The sequence below is a fragment of the Centropristis striata genome, chromosome 15, assembly GCF_030273125.1.
Source record: "Centropristis striata isolate RG_2023a ecotype Rhode Island chromosome 15, C.striata_1.0, whole genome shotgun sequence".
Lineage (NCBI taxonomy): Eukaryota > Metazoa > Chordata > Actinopteri > Perciformes > Serranidae > Centropristis > Centropristis striata.
In genome coordinates this window covers 11,505,022-11,524,920 of record NC_081531.1, presented here as the reverse complement: position 1 = coordinate 11,524,920, position 19,899 = coordinate 11,505,022, and the positions used below count along the sequence as shown (strand labels likewise).

Here is a 19,899-nt window from a genome sequence, read left to right as displayed (position 1 = left end):
ATGGAATACAGGGATATTATGAATGTATTTTTCTCCACTATGCACCAGTGAAAATGTGCACACACTCCTTGGAGGGAGGTAATTTTCCATGAAAACCAAAGACCTGAATAGAATGTGCAATCAACCACACATTCCATTGCTCCTGTTATTCTGGCGATCTTCCTTGTAGGCATATGCATCAAAGAGGGGCCTACTGCACTAATTACATGGACGTTGTGCCTCAGATGACAGAAAACTGATAAATAACACAGATTTTTTTTCAGGCACTCAGTGCATCAGAACAAGACAGAGACACAACAGAAAAGTGATAAATAGTTACAGATAGAGAGAGAGAGATTCCAGCAAAGAAGGGTTTGGAGATTCGGCCAAAAGCACAAAAGAGCAACAGTGAAACAGTTGGGAGCTCCCAGTGAGAGGACAAAAGACTTCTGAATGAAATAATAAAGAATCAGTAATGGTGAGGAAATAGAAGACATCATTTCCATGGTAAAGTACAGGAATAGAGGCACTGATAGCTTTCTCATGTTCTTCAGCTGGAATAATGTTTTGACCAGCACTTTTTCCTTCAACTGCATAAAGTGCCATTAAGTGCCATCCATCTCCACCAAACACTAGTGTCTGAAACATTAAATCTTAATCATTTTTATTTAGGTGGACCCTTTTAGATATGCCTTACTGGATGTTATAAAAAATATATCCAGGTAACTTTCCCTGGCAAATATGGAATACATGTATAGATGTACAGATGTACAGATGGATGGAAGTATAGATGGATGTACACATGTATAGATAGATGGATGTATAGATAGATGTACACATGTATGGGCAATGTGGCCTATAAACTATATTGTAATATTTTAGGCTATACATATTTTGATATTTTGAAATCTCCTCTAAAGCCTTTCGTTCATGCTCAGTTTCACCCTATACAATCACAGCAGTATAATGATTCTAGTTAATTCTATAACAATCTTGCTCATATGTATAAGTAGTTTTTAATTGGAACTATTTTGACTTGCATGCAAAAGAGAGAGATCACGATACAGAATGCAGAATGCATTTAAAGCACGCAATTGCACACTAAGGCTTTTGGCAAATGTTAAATGAAAATACGTAACTGGATAATGTAGGCCTTAACTGTAGCCTAGTTCTCAATATCTATTGAGGATTGCCTATAGATAGGCTGCCCCTCAAGTATGGGAAGTGCATTGTTGCATGCTGCTGCTGTATTTTATGTCACAGAAACCACTGAGAGTGAATCTTGTGTTTTGGGTACTCTTATCATACCGTTGGTGTTTGTGTTCTGGTGCTCTGCAGAGATCTGACACTGGCCACTCCTGAAGCTCTGTGCACTGCAGTGTTGTGTCCAAGGCTACAGTGTCAGTGGCACAGAGGGCCACAGAGACCACAGTTAGACATTATGCTTATCATTTTAGGTTTCTAAAATGTTACTGTGACAATTTCAGATGTCATAAACTCCATCACTACATAGCACTTTCCTACCATTGTACCGTCTCTGGAAAACAAAATAGATAAACTACTGTTGCAGAAGCCTACTGATAATATAACAGACCAAGGCTCAATAGTGGCATTCTTAATAGCGCCCTTGAGCTAACAAGATGCTACTTCCTTCGGGCAAATAAAACAATTGGGGACTGCGGGCTAGATGTGGGGGAGTGTGTAACGTTATGCTGGTGGCTTAAAACATTACATGACTAAAGGTTGATGGATAGATAGATGGATAGATAGAGAGATAGATAGATAGATAGATAGATAGATAGATAGATAGATAGATAAGCAAGGCAGATAAGGGTGTAAACTTCCTTGGTGTTTTTTTAGGTTGCTGCAATTTCATCATCTTTATTCATCTCACAGAGTATCTCTGTGTATATGGAAATGCTCCAAAGACAAGCAGATCAAAGGAAGAGCCATGTGTTCTCCACTGCAGGCAGATCTGAGGTTTTGCCTACTAATTTGGTACCTGAAGATCCACAGAGAGGTGTGCACCAGTGTGTGTGTGCTCTTATGTGTTTGTGTGTGCATCAGTGTTTGTTTTTCATGCATATGCATGTCCTCGGCTGTGTATGTAACGATGGAGAGTGCTGGAGTTAAGTGTTGTGTTCGCAGCTACTGCCATTGAGGACAATCTGATATTTCCATAAATTCTACCCCTTCACATATAGCACCATTATCAATAAACACTCATCTGCTCTACATGCCGCAGACAAAAACCTGTCCCTACTATCAAACAGTTCCCAATTAAAATCTAATCTCAGGTTTCATGTAGAGCAGCAGAGAGCTCCCATCCTCTGCAGTTTTACACATTCATGAGATGGTCTAAGTAGGGTAATGATAGCAATGTCAGCTCTGGAAACAGCTATGTGCCTGCCATTAGCATCCCCATCAAGTTCCCTTGAGCTATCATATTTGCATGTTTTAAATCCCAGATAATAAAGGAACTAAATCTAATGAACCCTCACGCTTATTATCAACCGACATGAAATTGGTCCTTCACCTATGGCAACGACACAACAAACCACTCTTGCATGCCGCTTTGTTGCTACAACCCTCCTCTCATAAACTCTACCATTAATATAACAGAATAACAATACACTGGACACTTTTTTACTAATGAATAAACTGTATTCATTTGAAGTGGAGTTTCACTGTGCTCCTGCTTTAACAACCAGCCTTTTAATTTGCATTTTACAGTTATGGTACTCCCATATTATTATTATTATTATTATTATTATTAGTCCATCAAAGGCCTATTCTATCTGTGTATATGCTGTCCGATATGTGCCGTTATGAAGACTTTTTTTTTTTTTTTACAAAATATAGAATGCAGAAAAAAATTGGTTGCCTGGATTTAGAAACGGTGTTAGCTATTAATTATTTTAATTATATATTTTTTAAATAGTCATCAAAGGAATGATACTGAACCGAAATTATGTTTATTTAGCTTTTATTTTTATTCCTAGTTATTCTTTATTTTCTCAGTTATCTTTTATAGAATTGGCTGACAGTGTAACACACTGTATAATGTATAGCAATGTACAACAATATAGTTTAATGAAGTTTTATGTTTGAGAAAGTAGCCCTTTGGGTGCATTTGCATTTTGATTGTTGAAAAATCAGTGCACAATCCAGATTTTTTAAGAAATTGTCTATTTTCATTCCTTAAAAAAAAATTACTATATCGGCCACCATATCAGTTATCAATTAATTCCCCCCTCTAAAATCAGTATCGGCATTGGCCTCAAAAGTCCCATATCGATCGGGCTCTAACTAATATTTCTAATAATAATATAATAATGTCATAATAATAAAGTTGTTTATAATTAGAAAAAGAAGAAAAAGACAATAATAATGACAACAACAGCAACAACAACAACAACAACAATAATAATAATAATAAACCTCAAAGTGATTTACATTAAGAGAACAATTAGGAAAGGCAAATAAATAAAAAAAAAAAGCAGACCAAGATGAAAATAGCTATCACCTGGACTATATCAGCCTACTCTATTTAACTGACCTCAGGTAGTGAGTAGCAGTGTACTAATATACTTCTCTCAGTTCAATCTGAACCAGATCACATAGATTAGCTGACACTGACCTGTCAGCGATTAAGTACAATAAGGCTCATTAGGCCAATCTGTAATGTTGCCAATGCTGTGTATTAAGTTAAAAGGCCAATCTGTAACTTAAATCTGAGGTTTGATTTAAAGATGATGTAAACAACCCTTAGCAGCAGCACAATGAAATATTAATAAGTCATTAAGATGCTGTCTAATGTGGAGGATTAAAGAGCTTGTCAATCGTAAAGGGAGTATTAGCAGGGTCCACTTCTGGGTGGGATGCTGTTTGCATTTAAATCCTGGTGCTTTCAACTTTTTGAAGCTTCATATGAAAGGGGGACACTGCAGTGCATCTACATTGAATGCAGAATTGAGTGTTTAGTATAAACCCCTCCATGCATTTGAATTCATGCCATATAGATTAACACAGAGGTAAACAAAGCGTTTAAACGTATCATCTCACTACTCTAGTAGCCTCATTCACCTGCAGTGTACCTGCGTCCTTAAAATAGAAATGGACCAACCCTTTTGGACGAAGGGTAGTAGATCTATATTTATCTACTCTTAGAATAAAACAAAACTAGTAAAAGCCACAGTCTTTAGATAGGACACTCAAGGCATGTTGTGTGCCAATATCCATGACCCTACTTCAGCTTTCTTGTGCTACTCACTGGCCTGAGTAAATGGGAGTAATCACCACTCTAATTCACACCACTCCATCCCAGAAATCTGAAATCACTCTGACCTTAATACCTCCTGGGTGATGAATAATACGACAGACTCTCGAAACTGTAAGCAAGAGGCAGCTATGAGCTTTGACTGTCTTCTTCTACTGTCCTGTCAAACTGTCTGAAACCAACACAAAAAACACATTGACATCTGCCTGCTATCAGAAACATTTTAGGAATTCTGAGACATCAATTCATATGATAGTCTTTATGGGATACATGACAGATTGACAGGTTTTCAATATTTTACATTCCAAGCCTTTCCAAGTGATGACAAGAGACAGATAGTGTTGATTGAGTCCTAGACACGGTAGGCTTCCCATGATGGAATATAAAGGAAGCGCTCTTATTAATAAGCAGGTTTAACTGGGGTAGGTATAACTGGCATGCACTAGAAATGACATCATAGAACTGGCATAATCCACACTTAAAAAATTAAAATAATACTACAAATCTATATTAATTCATCAGTTTTGATTATTGTTATTTATCAACTATTTTTCATGTACTATGTCCATTGTATACTCCATCTAAAAAGCTGACGTTAGGCAGAATTTAACAATACAGATCCGGGGTTTCAATATTCTAATGCTAAGCAACTGGTAAAATATGTAAATGAAATATCTTCATCATTATTTGTTTTATAAACAATTGTGCCAAATTCAGATTCAGTGTGGGTGTATATGTTGTTGGCAAGGTATCTGTTATTTGATCATTACTGGTTTAGTACAAGGCATTTTTTTATCAGGTAGCTGTATGGATGTTTCTCTCGAAGTTATGACTTTATTAGGCATTTTATTGCTTTTGTTACCTTTTTGGAATCCTGCATTGTTAGCATTGATAAACAGTATATTCAACATTAAAATGTTACATGACATGGGATAGAGTTAAAAATACAACACGACATTTTCACATTTGCAGAATATTATTAGGGATGCATCAATACCCATGCTTATATTGAACCAGCACTGACTCAAATATCTCGATTGACCATAAATTGCAATTGGAATTCCTGTTTATGTTTTCACTAGTTATTAGTTATTGCTTTCAACCGGTTTAGGCTTGAATTGTAATTCCTGTACATGTTGAAGTTCAGTAGATAAACATGTCTGTATTTACTTGTTAGGTTTTTTTTTACAAAGTCAGAAAAGCAATGTTTTAATTAAGCCTGATGTTGTCTTACACCCAATAGAATGATCCCAGTAATTTCCATACAGTGAGTCAGGTTGTTAATGAAACACTGGTATTGGCTCTATACTTTATACTCCAGGGATTGGTATTGGTATTGAAAAAGTCAGATTGGTGCATCTTTAAATGTTTTCTTGTGATGATGTAAAACGCTGAAAGGGTTAGAAAAAACATGCCATACCAAGTCATTTTCCAAATATAATGTTGATAGCATGACCCTAATGTGGCTACTAAACATTTTCTATTTTTCATTTAATTATGCAAGACAATAAGAAACATATTACTATTCGCCAGGCATTAGAGAAATTGGATTTATTATTTTATATTATCAAGAGTGATCATTTTTAGAGACTTTTTAAAAGCTAGTATGGCTCAAAGTTACCCCTCTGGACCACTCAACACACCAGTGGGTTTGAAAGGCATATTTGTTTTGTTTTTTAATCACCAGAATGAAACAACTATTATCATAATAATCATAGCCAGAAACTATTAAAAATAAATTATTATCATATTTTCACATCTTTGACAGTCCTTGAACAAATCATGTGGGATGGATGCTTCCACCAGAAAACAATATCAAAATCTAAGCTTAAAATAGTAAATAGTAAATCACATTATTCTTTCTTCGCATTTAAAAATTCACCAAAAATAAAGTAATTTTCTCTAACCAGAATAAAACATTAAATTATGTGTTTCTCAGCCCAACTAGGAAGCCATGCATGACTCAGCTGAGACCTACAGTCACATGACAAAAATTCAGTAAAAGGTCAACAAACAGCAGGCTGCTTACACAGAGCCGAGAGGAGAGGACAAGAGAGGTTGTGAAAAATGTAAATAGTTCAATATGTATAGCATGTGGAGCCCCCATTTTTTTCCTGTGTTGTACTGCACACAAGATATTTTTGGTTCTCCCTACTTCTAGCCATGATTGTGCTGTTTCCATAGAGGTGCAGGACTTACATATTGCAGTAAAAAAATTAGGCCACTGTGATGAAATTGTGACAGCAGCAAAAAAATGCCCAGAAACAGCTTGAGGTTCAGAGGGTTAAACACAATCCTGAAACCTAATAACTGTAATGTCACGTAACAAATTTCACCTGCCACCTAAAAATGCTCAAGGTGAGTTAACATATATATGTAAACATCACCTGGCACTATAGAAACCCTGAGCAGAGCACTTCCTGTCATCTGACATCACTTCCTCCCGTCATGGCCATAATACCGAGGTTTACAAACTCTCCTCGTGGGCCCTGGACTAACATCTGAAGCCTTATTATTGACTGAGGGAACTATATGCCACAACATTTGTAACAAAATGTCCTCTACTTCCACTTGCGAGTGGATTGTGCACCGGGGTTAATGTATGGTGATGCAATCAGACACCACTACACATAGTAACTGTCAATGAGTCACAAAGTAGCATAGATTACTGAAAGCATGCCAGAGGCCTTGAGAGAAGTCTTATGTAAGACGTCTCATACATGAATCACAAATGCAATTTACCGAGCAATGGCTGTCTCCAAATTAATACACAGGACTCGTATATAAACTTAAAGAAAACACATCCTGCTGATGAAACCATAACCTGCACATAGATCTCAATTATTGATGTAAGTCAATGGGACAAGGTGTAGTGTTTACTCAAGCATATTGTGAACACTACTTGTCCATACAATTAAAAAAAAAACACACAGGCCTGACAATGAAGGCTTTGGGCAGGGGAGCCCTGAGGTTGCGATCAGCATGACGGTGATTGAACGTCGACTGATTTATCTGCCTCCATTTTTCACCCTCCAGCAGCACAAGACGAAAGCGAAGCGAGGAGCCTAACCATCCATTCCTCTTGACTTCTCTCATCTTAGTGCACGAGAATAATGTCTTGACAGGGGGGGGACAAGCAAACAGCTTCTCTCAACAAACTCAAATCTGCACCTCAGTTAAAGCTGAAATGGCAGTCCCTTTGCCTGTGTGTGTGTGTGTGTGTGTGTGGGGAGGACAGGGATGAGTCCATATGTGTTATTCTTGTCCTTATTGTGCCTTTACACTTGTATTATCTGTGTGATTGTCTGCCATTTTGAAATGCTTTTTTTTTTATTATTTAATTTGAAATACGTGGGTACCGTCATTCAAGTTAATATAAACGACTGTTTCCATATTTTCTATTCGGCCACATCCTGCGTTTAATAATAAGGCTTTAGCTCTTAGAATAGACTTGATCCTTAAAGACAGCTTAGCCAGGGACTATATGTAGCCATAGCTTCAAGCAAATTAGCCTGCCACTATGCTATTTCTAACGCTTGACAGATTGTGTGATGCATTGATCGCTTCATAGGAATGTTCATCTGGGGAAAAAAATCCCGGTATTAATTAAATAACCTGATTGAAAAACAGCGGAATATTTAAGTCACTCTGTCGCTTTTATTTTATTTGAAAAAAACATATTATGGTGCGAGAAATCTCCCAGTAGACGCGATGCATGTGTCGCTATGGCTTTCTGAAAAAATGGATATCACACTTCCATGTTAAACCGCAAATATGTATACACTGCATGTTTTTTTTCCTGATAAAAGTAGATACACCTCAGCTATATAATCGGTCAGGATTCCATTAAAAGCAGGCTTGTGTTGGCATTAGATGGGAGGCACCGCAACATTATGTGTTAAAATAAGACACAGCACCGCTACCCAGCAACATAGAGTTTAAAGAGGAAATATCACGCGTGAATATCTTACCTTGTAGGGAGATTAACGACAATAAAGACCCAGAGAAACAGCTTCAGGGGGATGGAAGGCTTCGCCATTGCTGTCGAGCATTTGGAGGCTAAATTTGGTGAAGCCATCATCACCATCTTCGTTTCCTCTTTATTGCAGATGGACGTGTCCGTCTATTTACTGTGTTTCCTCTCTACGATACATTACGCACGTTAGCAGTAGCGGGTCTGCAAATCTAGACCCGAGGCGGACGTGCGGTGGGGTGAAATGAGCCAAAAACACAATCGATGCGAGTCGAAAGCTTGATTTTCGCGTCGCGAATTTTTTTTTTTTTTGGTCTGTTGTCGAGTCGTCAGCACTATAGCAGGGCCCTAAAAAAAACACTGCCGGAGACGGCGAAGAAGAAGCCCCCCTGTAATATGCTACTCTTAATATCGAGCAGCTGAAAAAAAAAAAAAGCAGTGGAGTCTCAGTCTGAATGCAGATTAACAGTGGGGTCAGAGAGGAACTGATGCACGTTGCTGCAGCACGGATCAACACATGCGTGGTTTCACCAAGCGGAAGCAGGGCTGCACTGAATAGAGGGAAAAAGCCTTAGCTTGGTGCTACAGTAAAAATGGTGGTTTTATTTTTCACTGGCACACAATTGGTGTATACCACGTGATGCCTGGTCATATATATATTTTGAAAATGATTAAAAAAACATAATAATGTTCATCAGTGTAACACATCTGACAATTGCTCCATAATTATGTGATCCAGCAATTAAAATTTAATTTAAAGGCTCACAAGGAAACATCCTAGGGTCCCTAACAGGCTAATGAGGAGCAAGTACACTCTTTTTTTTTTTTTTTTTTTAACAGTTTTAATAATCACAGTTAGGGTCTAAAGGAGACTCAAAGTTAGTAACCATGTTTCATTAGCGCTTTTCTAACTTTATACAGAAGTGTGTGTTCTTTCATGCCATATAAATCTATTTAGGATGCTAAATGAGCTGCAGGCCCGAGTCCAGCCCTGTCACGCTTTCAGCACCTTGGACAGCTCTATTAGTTTCAAATGCATAACAAACCACCAATCAGCACCAAGGACAGCGTCTGTCAGTTTGTGGTAGCTTAAATAAGAGGAATACAGGCTCTCATAGCCTGCATGATTTATTTATTTATAAATATATATGTATAAATAAATAAATAAATAAATACTGTCATCCCTGAATTTGAGCTGATTAGTTCACTTGACTGTTTGTTTTGTACTTTAATTAATTGTTTGACTGAATGGGGTTAAGTAGCCCGTGCCAGAGGATATATTTATTTTTTGGCAGCACGCGCAATTCTTCTGTGATATATGTGCTTTTCCAAGTATTTCGACATATTTTGAAACTCATCCAGACAGCAGAGTATCCAGAGGTTTGCATTGTCCTTTGTAAGGTGCTCTAGTACCCATTTCAATATCATTATATAAGTATGCTAATGCTGCTGCTTTGGTGGGGTGTAACTTCTTTCCAAGGACTCCTTGAGGGGATGTTTGAGAAAAATATGTGTTCATAATCTATAATACAAAATGGTAGCCTATCCCGCACTGTCTCATAAATTACTTTGATACTGCTGTTGCACTCTGCAATCTCTTTCTTCCCCTCTCTCCACCCCACCCCAATCCCCCCACCCCCACCCTCAATCTATTAAGACACACACATTGATTGAATGGCAAGTTACAAATCTCTTTAAAAGCTATACTTTAAAGGAGAGCAGGGAAATCAAGACAAATAAATAGGAAAGTTAGATTAAAATTGGTGCTTGTTAGGACTGTTAGTGCATGACTCGAACAAGAACAAAGTAGGCCACGTGTCCTCAGCAGCATCGTTCTGTCTTCCATGTCCACTGTTCCAAGGACACATCTGCCAAGTATCTATTTTCAAGTGTGTACAGTATGTTCTGAAGACATATTTCATCTGAGCTGCATTTCTCACATGTTGTCTTCACTGGAAGATGGGAAGAACAATTTACAATTTTCTTTAATTTAAGTACTTTCTTCTCTCTAGTGGACATATGGTGCTTTTTTGTCCCTATCAAAATGTCGTAAACAAAACATAGCAAAATACAGTTAATTGATCTTGTTTAGAATAAAAACCTAGCAGCGTGAAAGCTGAAGGGGGAAAAAAAACAGCACCAAGGAGAGTGGCAGGTGCAGTGGAAACAAGCAGGTGCTTGCAAAGTCGTCGTCTTGTCATGGTGCATTAGCCCAAATTCCCCTCTGAACATTTATTCCACGGGCATACAGGCAGTGAACATGCTGCATTATCGCTTTTACGGTCCCATGAGGCGACAGCCATGGTAAACTGTTGCACTGTTTTCTCATATATTTGCGGCCTTATAAACTCATTCACTCAGAATGACAGCCAGCCATTGTATGGTTCCTGTTTTTTAAACATTAGTTATTAAAATTCGACTGTGGCAATCAAAGTTGATTGCAGCTGTTGCCTCCTAAGTGTGACATGCATGGAAGATGAGCTGTGTCTGATTTGAAAACACCATCATGTGTTTATTTGTGGCAAGTGAGGCTCAGCGTAGGTTAATCATCTTAAGAAAATTGACAGATGCTTCATCAGGCTTGCAGTACTCCCCAAAGCAGAGTAAACTAGCAACTGCTCCTAAATCCCCTATAATGAAGAGAAGAGAGCGAGTCTTGTTATATTTATATATTCTTATAACTAGTTTGCATTTCACATTCCCTGGTCATACTGTACCTAAGAACATCCTTTACAGCAGATATCTCATGATATGACAGCAGTGGCGGACTCAGGCTGTCTGAGGGGCAGGGGTGGAAAAAATAAAAAGGGCACCAGTGCACACCCTAGAGGGGACTTTATCATAGTGTCTCTAAGGGCAACCTTGAGGGAACTTCATCACATTTTGACCATTTAATGTGAAGCTTGGGTGGCACTTTAACATGTTTTCTCAACTGAAAGGGCACCCCAGACAGCACTTGATCATGTTTCCTCTGTTTTTGGGCACCCTAGACAGTACCTCGTAATGTTTTATCCACTGGAAGGCCACCCTAGATGGATTTTATGATGTATTCTTCTATGAAAGGGGTCCCTAGAGCACACTTTTATTATGTTTTGTCCATTTAAGGCAACCATAGAGGGCAGTTAATATTTATTTATCCACTGGAAGCTCACCCTAGACAGCAGTTTATTAGGTTTTCTCCACTTATAGGCACCCTAGAGGGCACCTCATAATGTTTTCTCCACTGGAAGGGTACCCTAGAGGACACTTCATAATGTTTTTTTTCCAATAGAAAGGTAACCTAGAGGGCACTTCATAATGTTTTCTCCGCCAGAAGGGTACCCTAGAGTGCACTTCATAATGTTTTCTCCACGAGAAGGGTACCCTAGAGTGCACTTCATTATGTTTTCTCCACTAGAAGGGTACCCTAGGGGGTACTTTATCACATTTTCTCCATTAAGGTGCACCCTACACAGTAATCCATAATGGTTTCTCCACAGAAGCATATTTTCTCTACCAAGGGAGGCATCAAAGAGGCCACATCTGCTGTGTTTTATCCAAACATTAGGGTGGTCACCCCCCTCTGCCCCTCCCCTGAGTCCACCAGTGCATGACTGTATTATCGATCATGTTTTCATTTTTCTTGTTCCTCTTTAAACAGATCTTTTGGAAGGCAGTTTTTCCTTTTCCAAAGCAAGTGTCAAAGAACAGAGGGTGTTGTATGCTGTACAGATTATGAGGCCCTCTGAAGCAAATTTGTGAGTTGTGATATTGGGCAATATAAATAAAATGACTTGAGTTTGACATTTTTTTTATGTTGACTACATATGGCTATAATACCGGCAAACACAATCATATTCAACTGAATGTGTTTTGCTGAATTTTTGTGCAGTCAAAATCCTGCTGCTCTGAGCTGCCAGCAATTGCCTTTACACAATATTTTTCAAACTTATATCACTATAGAGCTACTCTACACATAGACAGCTTTGGAAATAGAGATGAAAAATGTAGTCCTTGCTCATCACATGCTGTAAATTAAATCGGTCTAAACAGAGGCACACACCCACAGTCACACACATGCATGGCCCATATCAGTGGGTCCCCAGGGCCAGATATCTCTCTCTGCCCTGCAGCCATGTCACCACAGCTGTCAGAGGTTCCAGCCAAGCAGGTCATGACCCAAACGTCAGCTTCAGAGATGCTGGTTAGCAGTAGGAGGTATCGATCTGCGTAGTTAAGATGGACGAGGTAATTTAGATAAATGCTAATATACCCATTGGCTACTAAATTGTAACAGTTAATTAACCCATGTGGATGTATTTAGTTAGTGGGAGACATTCATGGTTGGCTGATAATTAGACACACCAAGGAAAGAAGGAGTGCAGGCTTGGATAGAGGCTTTTGTTTACTTGCTTGCAATCATAGAAGGTGACTAGATGTTTACTTTTAATTTATATTGTTTATACCGAAGTATTAATCTGATGATACAGGGCAGTCAGTTAATATCCTGAGCAGAATACGTCCCTGTTTCTCCTTTTTATACTCTCTCTCTCTTTCTGTCTAGCACTCTTCCTCTCTCACACACACACTAACAGAGAGAGAGATATGTCAGGTTGGATCCACTTGGTTCAATAGTCACAGCAGAAATTTGAGCCAAATTGGCGCATCCCCATATCATGGATGCACCTGGGCTTTCAGAAACCTATTCATCTGTGTTGGCTTATAGCATTGGGAAAATACATGCAGTTAGATACCTTTAATGGCATCCCATAATTCATATAGGGCACATAAACACACTCATGTATGGAATTAAAAATAAGTAGTAAGCCAGTGTGTGAATCAGCCTGTAGTTTCATGGAGAATTGCATGACACATATTGAGGATATTACAATATAGCATAATGTAAATAACAGCAGCCTGTTACAAAGCATGCAGGGTTTTCATTGGGCACATTGTGGCTAGTGACAGTACCGGCATGTGAAGGCTTCATTATATGACATGTGAGATAAAAAAAAACATTCAATAATGACTTCATCTTTCATGGCACCCATTCACTCTACAGACAGGGTGGCATGCGTGAGCCTGGCTGTGCTGATATGTTGTGTCATCTTTAGATAAGAGCTGGGGGAGGTATAGTCTTCTATAATGGCATCATTGAACACACAGATGCCCAGTTCCACTATCATTCCAGTTTTACAACCCACACATATGCTGTCACAGCCCCACTCAGTTAGCATCAAGCTGTGGAAGCAGAATGATCCACTGTAAGCACGATTGGATACGAAAAACAGTCTGGCATTCAGACCGCAGTGATGTAACATGAGAAGCAAAAAATCCAGTCAAGAAAAAAAAACATACCGGAAAAACTTCATGAGAAGATTCTGCTCCAGCGATGATGGAATAAAACATAAAGTGTGGGAAAGACAGATGCAGTATAAAGCCAGGTGGTCTGTTTATTAAACATAGCAAATATGCAACCACATCCCTCCTTACTGAGAGCTTTCAGACACGAACAGGAGAAAGCACTCTCTGTGGTCTGACGTTACTAAAAATTTTAAACCACATCTGAAGTGCCAACAGACTCAGAGACCACCTTGTCTCCAAATCGCCCTCAGTCCTGTAACTTTTTATTTCCCATGCTAAACTTTCTTTAGAATCTGTCTTTATTAGACCCCATTTAGAAATTGTTCTTTTATCTAACAACATGTCACGCTGAGTCATTTGGTGCTCTCTGCTGATTTAATGAGGGCCCCCATTAAGGGAAACATCTCTGCGACTCTTGATTTGCTGCAGTTTTTTCTTACCTTCAAGCAGATAATGGCTTCTGTCATACTCTATACATTATGTTTTAACTAGAAATACAATGTGAATAACCTATTGGACCTTTCTTATGGAGTGGCTTTGAAAAAAGGCATCTTTTTTTGTTCTGAACAGGCCGGTTGCTTGGCCTCTGGTATTGCGGCTCGCAGCTTTCTCAAGAACTGCTCATCCAAACGACTTCCTTTATTGCAAATCACCTGCCATGATATCGTTGCGTCCCCTAGCGATGCTAGAGAATACACGGCATTTGTGTACAAAAGCTCACAAGCCTCAATGAAGTCAATGCCGGGTTATTTCTGGGATCAAAAGCATTCATTTCAAAAGTTATCTCGCTGATGCTTAAAATGTTTGAGTGTATGTGACATCTCCAGTCAGGCCGGTCTCTCTTTCTTCATCTGTTCTTGAACGTACTGTAGCAGGCAGCAGAGAACAAGCTGTACTGTGCATGTACGTTCAGGGTGTAACAGTACAAAGTCAGAGTGTACTTCTGTCCCAAAGAGCTCAAAAGTTTGCATTTGATAGTGCACTTACTGAGGTCCTCAGTATTATACCCTCAGTGTGAAATCAACCGGATGGATGGGTTTTGAGAAAATTGAAGGATAGACTTACATGCATCCATACAGTACAGACAGAGAGAGGCTCCTTCTATTTGTAATGAGATTATTGTTTTTTTTTATTTCACACCACTTTAATGCTGGATATTGCATATACGAATACTGCATATAAGAGCATGTGTTTCATTCACTTGTCTTACACTGTAAATACAGAGAATTATTTCACAGAAATTGACTGTATTATTTTACATGGGTTTTCTTGTTTTTTCAACATTAAGTGCAAATGGCATAAGTAAATTACTTTTATTACAAATTTAAATTAATAAAATGGGACATTATACTTTCTATGTAATAAAATAAAATAAATAAATTATATATATATATTTCATATTCCAAATATAATATTTACTTTCTGTCTTTTCATGGTAAAAAATGTGAAAAAACATTTTAAAAAAATGGTGAAAAGTATGCAAAAGTTGCCAAACACTTACTGTCATATTAAATAAAATTGAAAAATACAATTTAAATAAAAAATAAATGTCAACATTTTTTTGGTTATTCTACAGACATATACATTTTTTTCTTTAATACAGTTTTAATGAATATTATCTAGATTTTTAAAGAAATTTTCTGTAAAATAACTTACGGCTATTTATGTTATTTGATGGTAAATGTTTGGAAACTTTTGATCCCAGACTGTTTCCAAGATTTTTTTTACAGTGTAGGTGGGACCCCAACCAACTGTCAAATCACAGTGCATCAACATACGTATATACAGCAACAAATCACATTGTTCTCACTGTTTTATTTTCAATATCCCAATTCTAGTTGAAACTTGAAGCACATGGGAAGTCTATAGCACACCTGCACATTACATCTTAAATAGCATTTGTTTTAAAATCTCATGTTATAACTTTAGAGCCTGAAGGTTTGCAGCTGAATAATAACCCTGCAGGAAAGAACTACGAGCACAAGCTCGATATGAGATGCCAACAACCCTGACGGTGTGGAGAGGCAGCTGCAGAGGGTGTGAACTGTTTCAGACTTATTGGGCATTCAGATCTGTCAACCTGAAGGGGGCAGAAACCACCATATCAATCACCTCGCAGAGAGAATGGCACGTTAAACAGCCTTTTACCCTCATGCTGTTTGCATTTAACCTGGCAAAATGTGTGGACTGTGTTCGGATCGTGGGTGGATCTTGCTTCAGATACTGGAAAAATATCTCTGAGAGTAAGCAGATGTGATGAATAACTGGCATATTAGGCCAAGGGCAATGTGCAGTTAGGGATTAGGTTGCACTGTAAAGCGGTGAAATATACATTGTAGCTGCTTGTAGAAAAGACAATTTTTGCATGAATCTGCCAGGAAAGTGTGATCTAAACAACAGTAAAACTAGCGTAGGTTGATCTAATACTTGAGGGATTTTAGAAGCTGCTTTTACAGAACAATGAAACAGTTCTTTAAGATAAGTTTAAAGGGCCACTTTGTGGAAGATATCATATGTAATATTTGGGATGATATTACATCTTAAACAAGTGTGGAAGGTCATACTTGACAGTGTTTGTAAAATACGTTAGGCATACCTCCCAAGCAACATAAATTAACCATGCTCCTTTTGTTTATTACTCTATTTGATGGCTTGCTTGAACTGCACTATGCTTGTTCAGTTTGTCCTATAGGCCAGATATTTCCAATTGTTTTCCGGCCAAAGACCCCTTAAAAGCTGGATATCACACCATGTATGATTCCTTTTTCCTATCTAATTTAAATTGCATTTTAAAAGTGTACACACATAAAGACAGACAACCATTCATGCTCTCATTCACTCCTACGGGCAAGAGTCACTAATTAAACCTAAGCTGCATGTTTTTGGACTGTGGGAGGATAAAAAAGGGATTCTGATTATTTAATTATGAATACAAAAAATCATATTACAACAATAAAGGCACCCTGCTTTATATATACTGCACCCTTGTAAACCTGGAACAATAATAGATATAGTCTGGGACTGAATATGGGAAGCTTATAAAATAGTTTGTGGAAAGGAAATAGCTTGTGGAACCAATTAATGATTGATAAAAGTCTAATTATAAAATAAATGTAAGCTATGACAAACCTTACATTCATATATGATTCATGTGAATAGACCCCCCGCCACGGTGAGAAATGTTGCTTTAGGCTCTTATCTCACTAAGCTGCATATAACCCCTCTATTTTATTTTATGCATTTTAATTTGTACTTTTTCTTCCCTTTTCTTCTTCTTCTTTTCTCCCCTTATGTTGTGTTGGTATGCAAGGTTCAAGTATGTTTCCTTTTTTACTCGAGAAATCCAATAAAAGTTCAAGTAAAAAAAGAAAAAAAAGGTAATGTACAATCATTGCACAATAAAGTTATTTGATTCCAATAATTCAAATTATATCCAGCGAAACAATACCTTCAACACAATGAAGATCAATAAATACATTTAGTACAATGCACTTTGTTCCAATACGGGGTACTGCATTTGAGTTTGACAAAAGGGCTTAAATCACAGTTTGAGTTGAAAAATCAGAGTTCCTCAGCCAAGTGAAGAAATATAAACAATAACTTAGGTTCCTATTAAGTTTTCAAACTTGTTTTTACTGAGTTGAAGGAAAGAAAAAATCCAACTTGTCTGGCTCTATCTAAATTGTTCTGATTCAGTAAACCATCCATTGTATGTGGATTGAACAAACCATAAGGATTATTTAAAAATTCAGTTTTCTCTAAGCCTTTGACAGTCAAGCTCAGTCGTTTGCTTTTCACCAGGCTTGCACACATTCTCCTGAACTGTGGCTTGTGAGGTGCCTGCCAGCATCTAACCTCTCCGCTGTGATTAGGGGGGGAAATTTAGCTGGCTGATTTCATAGCCTCTTTATATGGTATTTGGTCTGCTTGACGTTAAGCAGGTATAATCTCCACTCCCAAAGGTAGATCACAGGGAGTTTCTGCTTTCAGCTCTGGTATTATTTCTGAGGCTTTTATGTTCTCTTCAGGGTCACGGCTTTATCAAACACAAACCCGAAGTCACTGATGCAGATACTACAGATTACATATGAGGGAGAAAATGCCAAAATAGAAGAGTAATGCAAGTTGTCGGCCGAGCACTGCTAAGTAAGTTAAAGCAGAGCGATACTGGAATATGAGAAGTGTATTTCTGCGTCGAACCCTGAGGAATTTGTTGACTTTTTTTTCTAAAGCCTCTTTGTGAGGAAAAAAACATAGCGTGAGAGAGCTGCAACACAGAAATGCTTTCACACATACACCGAGTGCAGATGCCAAAATATTTATCTGCTTTGGGATGTACTTACAGTATAATGCATTTTTCTATCAAAAGCAAATCTCCCTATCATTACACAACACTTGCCATCAAGATTAGCTGTTCCCCTGGAAGAATGCTAATGCCCTGAAAATTCTAGCAATGCTTTTAGTGCTGTAGGGAACAACTTTATAGTGGTATACAAATGCGTTTTCTGCCTGTGGCCTTCATTGCACCCTGATGTTTCAAAAATAAAGCTGTTCCCCGCGACACTGCAAGTGTTCCTAGTGTTTTCACCTTCAAGGTGGCCTCTCTATTTCCATTTACCTCTTTTTTTTTTATAGCTGAAGATGTGCCAGAGCCCCACTTTGTCATCTGAAGAACACTAATGCTCTGCCACCCCCCATTCATCATACTGTAGGCTGGAGTTTCCAGGAAACTTCAAAAGTTTTAGTTTGAGGATACCTATTATCTCGCCTGCCCATTTCTTGTTGGGAAACGACTGTACAGATTTGTATTTACTTTGATCACAGCTCATAAAAAAGCGTTAATGTAGCCTGATGCATGTGTCAGAAAGAGGATATACCGCCTGCACCCTTTTGTCACTAAATGGACAGTCCCAAGGGAACACTTAAACATCACATCGACCATCAGCTATAAACTCTTGTCTCTGTATTTTAATGGCAGCACACTAGAAAAGGAGGCATTTAGTCCATTTACTCTGGCTGCACCACTATACATTCCCTTCAAATGGAGAGCATGTCACCTAAGTCATTAAGAAAACAGCAGGGGTATTGGTTCTGAAGGCACATTTTCTTTTTTCATGTCTAATTCTGATAATATTAAAAGGGTTTCCTAATGGTGGCCAAAGGCTGTGACTCACAACACTGCAGAGTCTTTAGTTATTCTGTAGCAACACTTTGATGTCATGGTATATGTCGACTTGATTGGGCTGTAACTGTGGGATAGTGTATTGATTTTGATGACTATCATATAAAAAATGAGTTTTCAACCATAAGGAATTGAATCCAACCCATCAGACAGCATTACCTGTAAGGAATAAAGACGGAATTGTTGCTGTGGCTATCACTGGAAACATTATTTTACGTGACAGAGCAACACATCCCTTTCACTTTACGATGACATTCAAGAGGACTGGAGGAGAAATAAATTACTGTAATTCAGCACAACAGTTTTATTTTTATGATGAATATGGGGCCTACCTCACCTAATCAGTGCAGTACATCTTCACACACCTCAGTGGTTTTTAATGCCTTTGATTTAAATTCATTGCGTAGGAGAGGGCTTTATCCAAAGCTCATCACTCTTTTCTGCATCTCCATCAGGATGCTTGCATAACATGTTGTTCAACTCAAGGCCGTAGCACTCTGTCCCATTGTGCATAGCAGGCATATTGGTTACTCACAACAATAGTTGATAATTTACTCGGCCTTGTTGTCCTCATGGTGGACACACAACACCATTGGTTGAAATACCCAACGTTTAGAACCTCTAGCTTCATGGAAACACCTTCAAGTGTTGAAAATTTAAGTTTTGTAATGAATAACAGAGGGGTATTTTTTTAAAACACATTCTTTATGAAAAATGGTCCACAAGCTCTCCTAAAAACTCTTCCCCTGTAGACTTGAAAGTTGGCTATGAGAAATGTGTTGCTCGCTCCTTCAAAGAGGATGGCATCTGTAGTCAGCTTGGATCCACAACAGTGACAGTGGATTTCAATGGCAACTCAAGTTCATGGCAGAAGAAGAAAAGAAAAAAATAGCAGTATCCAACATCTATAGACACTACTCCAACTACTCCTGCAACACTGTGCACTTCTCCACTGTCCTTATGTTCAGTGTGTTCCAAAAAAGTTGTTGTTAGCAATTAACAGTTTTCAAAGCCACATATGTTCTTTTAACAGGTACATACTGTATAAAGAAAAACTCATATCTTCAGTGCTTGTACATGCATTTTGGCACATGTGCCTACCAATCCATAAACTGTGATACAAGACAACCTTTGTGCCAGTCT

At 38.2% G+C, this 19,899-nt stretch overlaps 1 protein-coding gene across 4 annotated transcripts in view; it reads right to left on the bottom strand.

The window, feature by feature from the left end:
* The window catches only part of gabrg2 (gamma-aminobutyric acid type A receptor subunit gamma2), a 67,047-nt gene extending 58,221 nt beyond the window's left edge, over positions 1–8,826 (bottom strand). For all 4 annotated transcript variants that reach the window (XM_059350963.1, XM_059350965.1, XM_059350966.1 and 1 more), the window contains exon 1: positions 8,230–8,826. In XM_059350963.1, coding sequence (XP_059206946.1) covers positions 8,230–8,345 — 116 coding nt within the window. In that variant the 5' untranslated portion in view covers positions 8,346–8,826. The remainder of the gene's footprint in view (positions 1–8,229) is intronic.
* Positions 8,827–19,899: the final 11,073 nt, after the last annotated feature.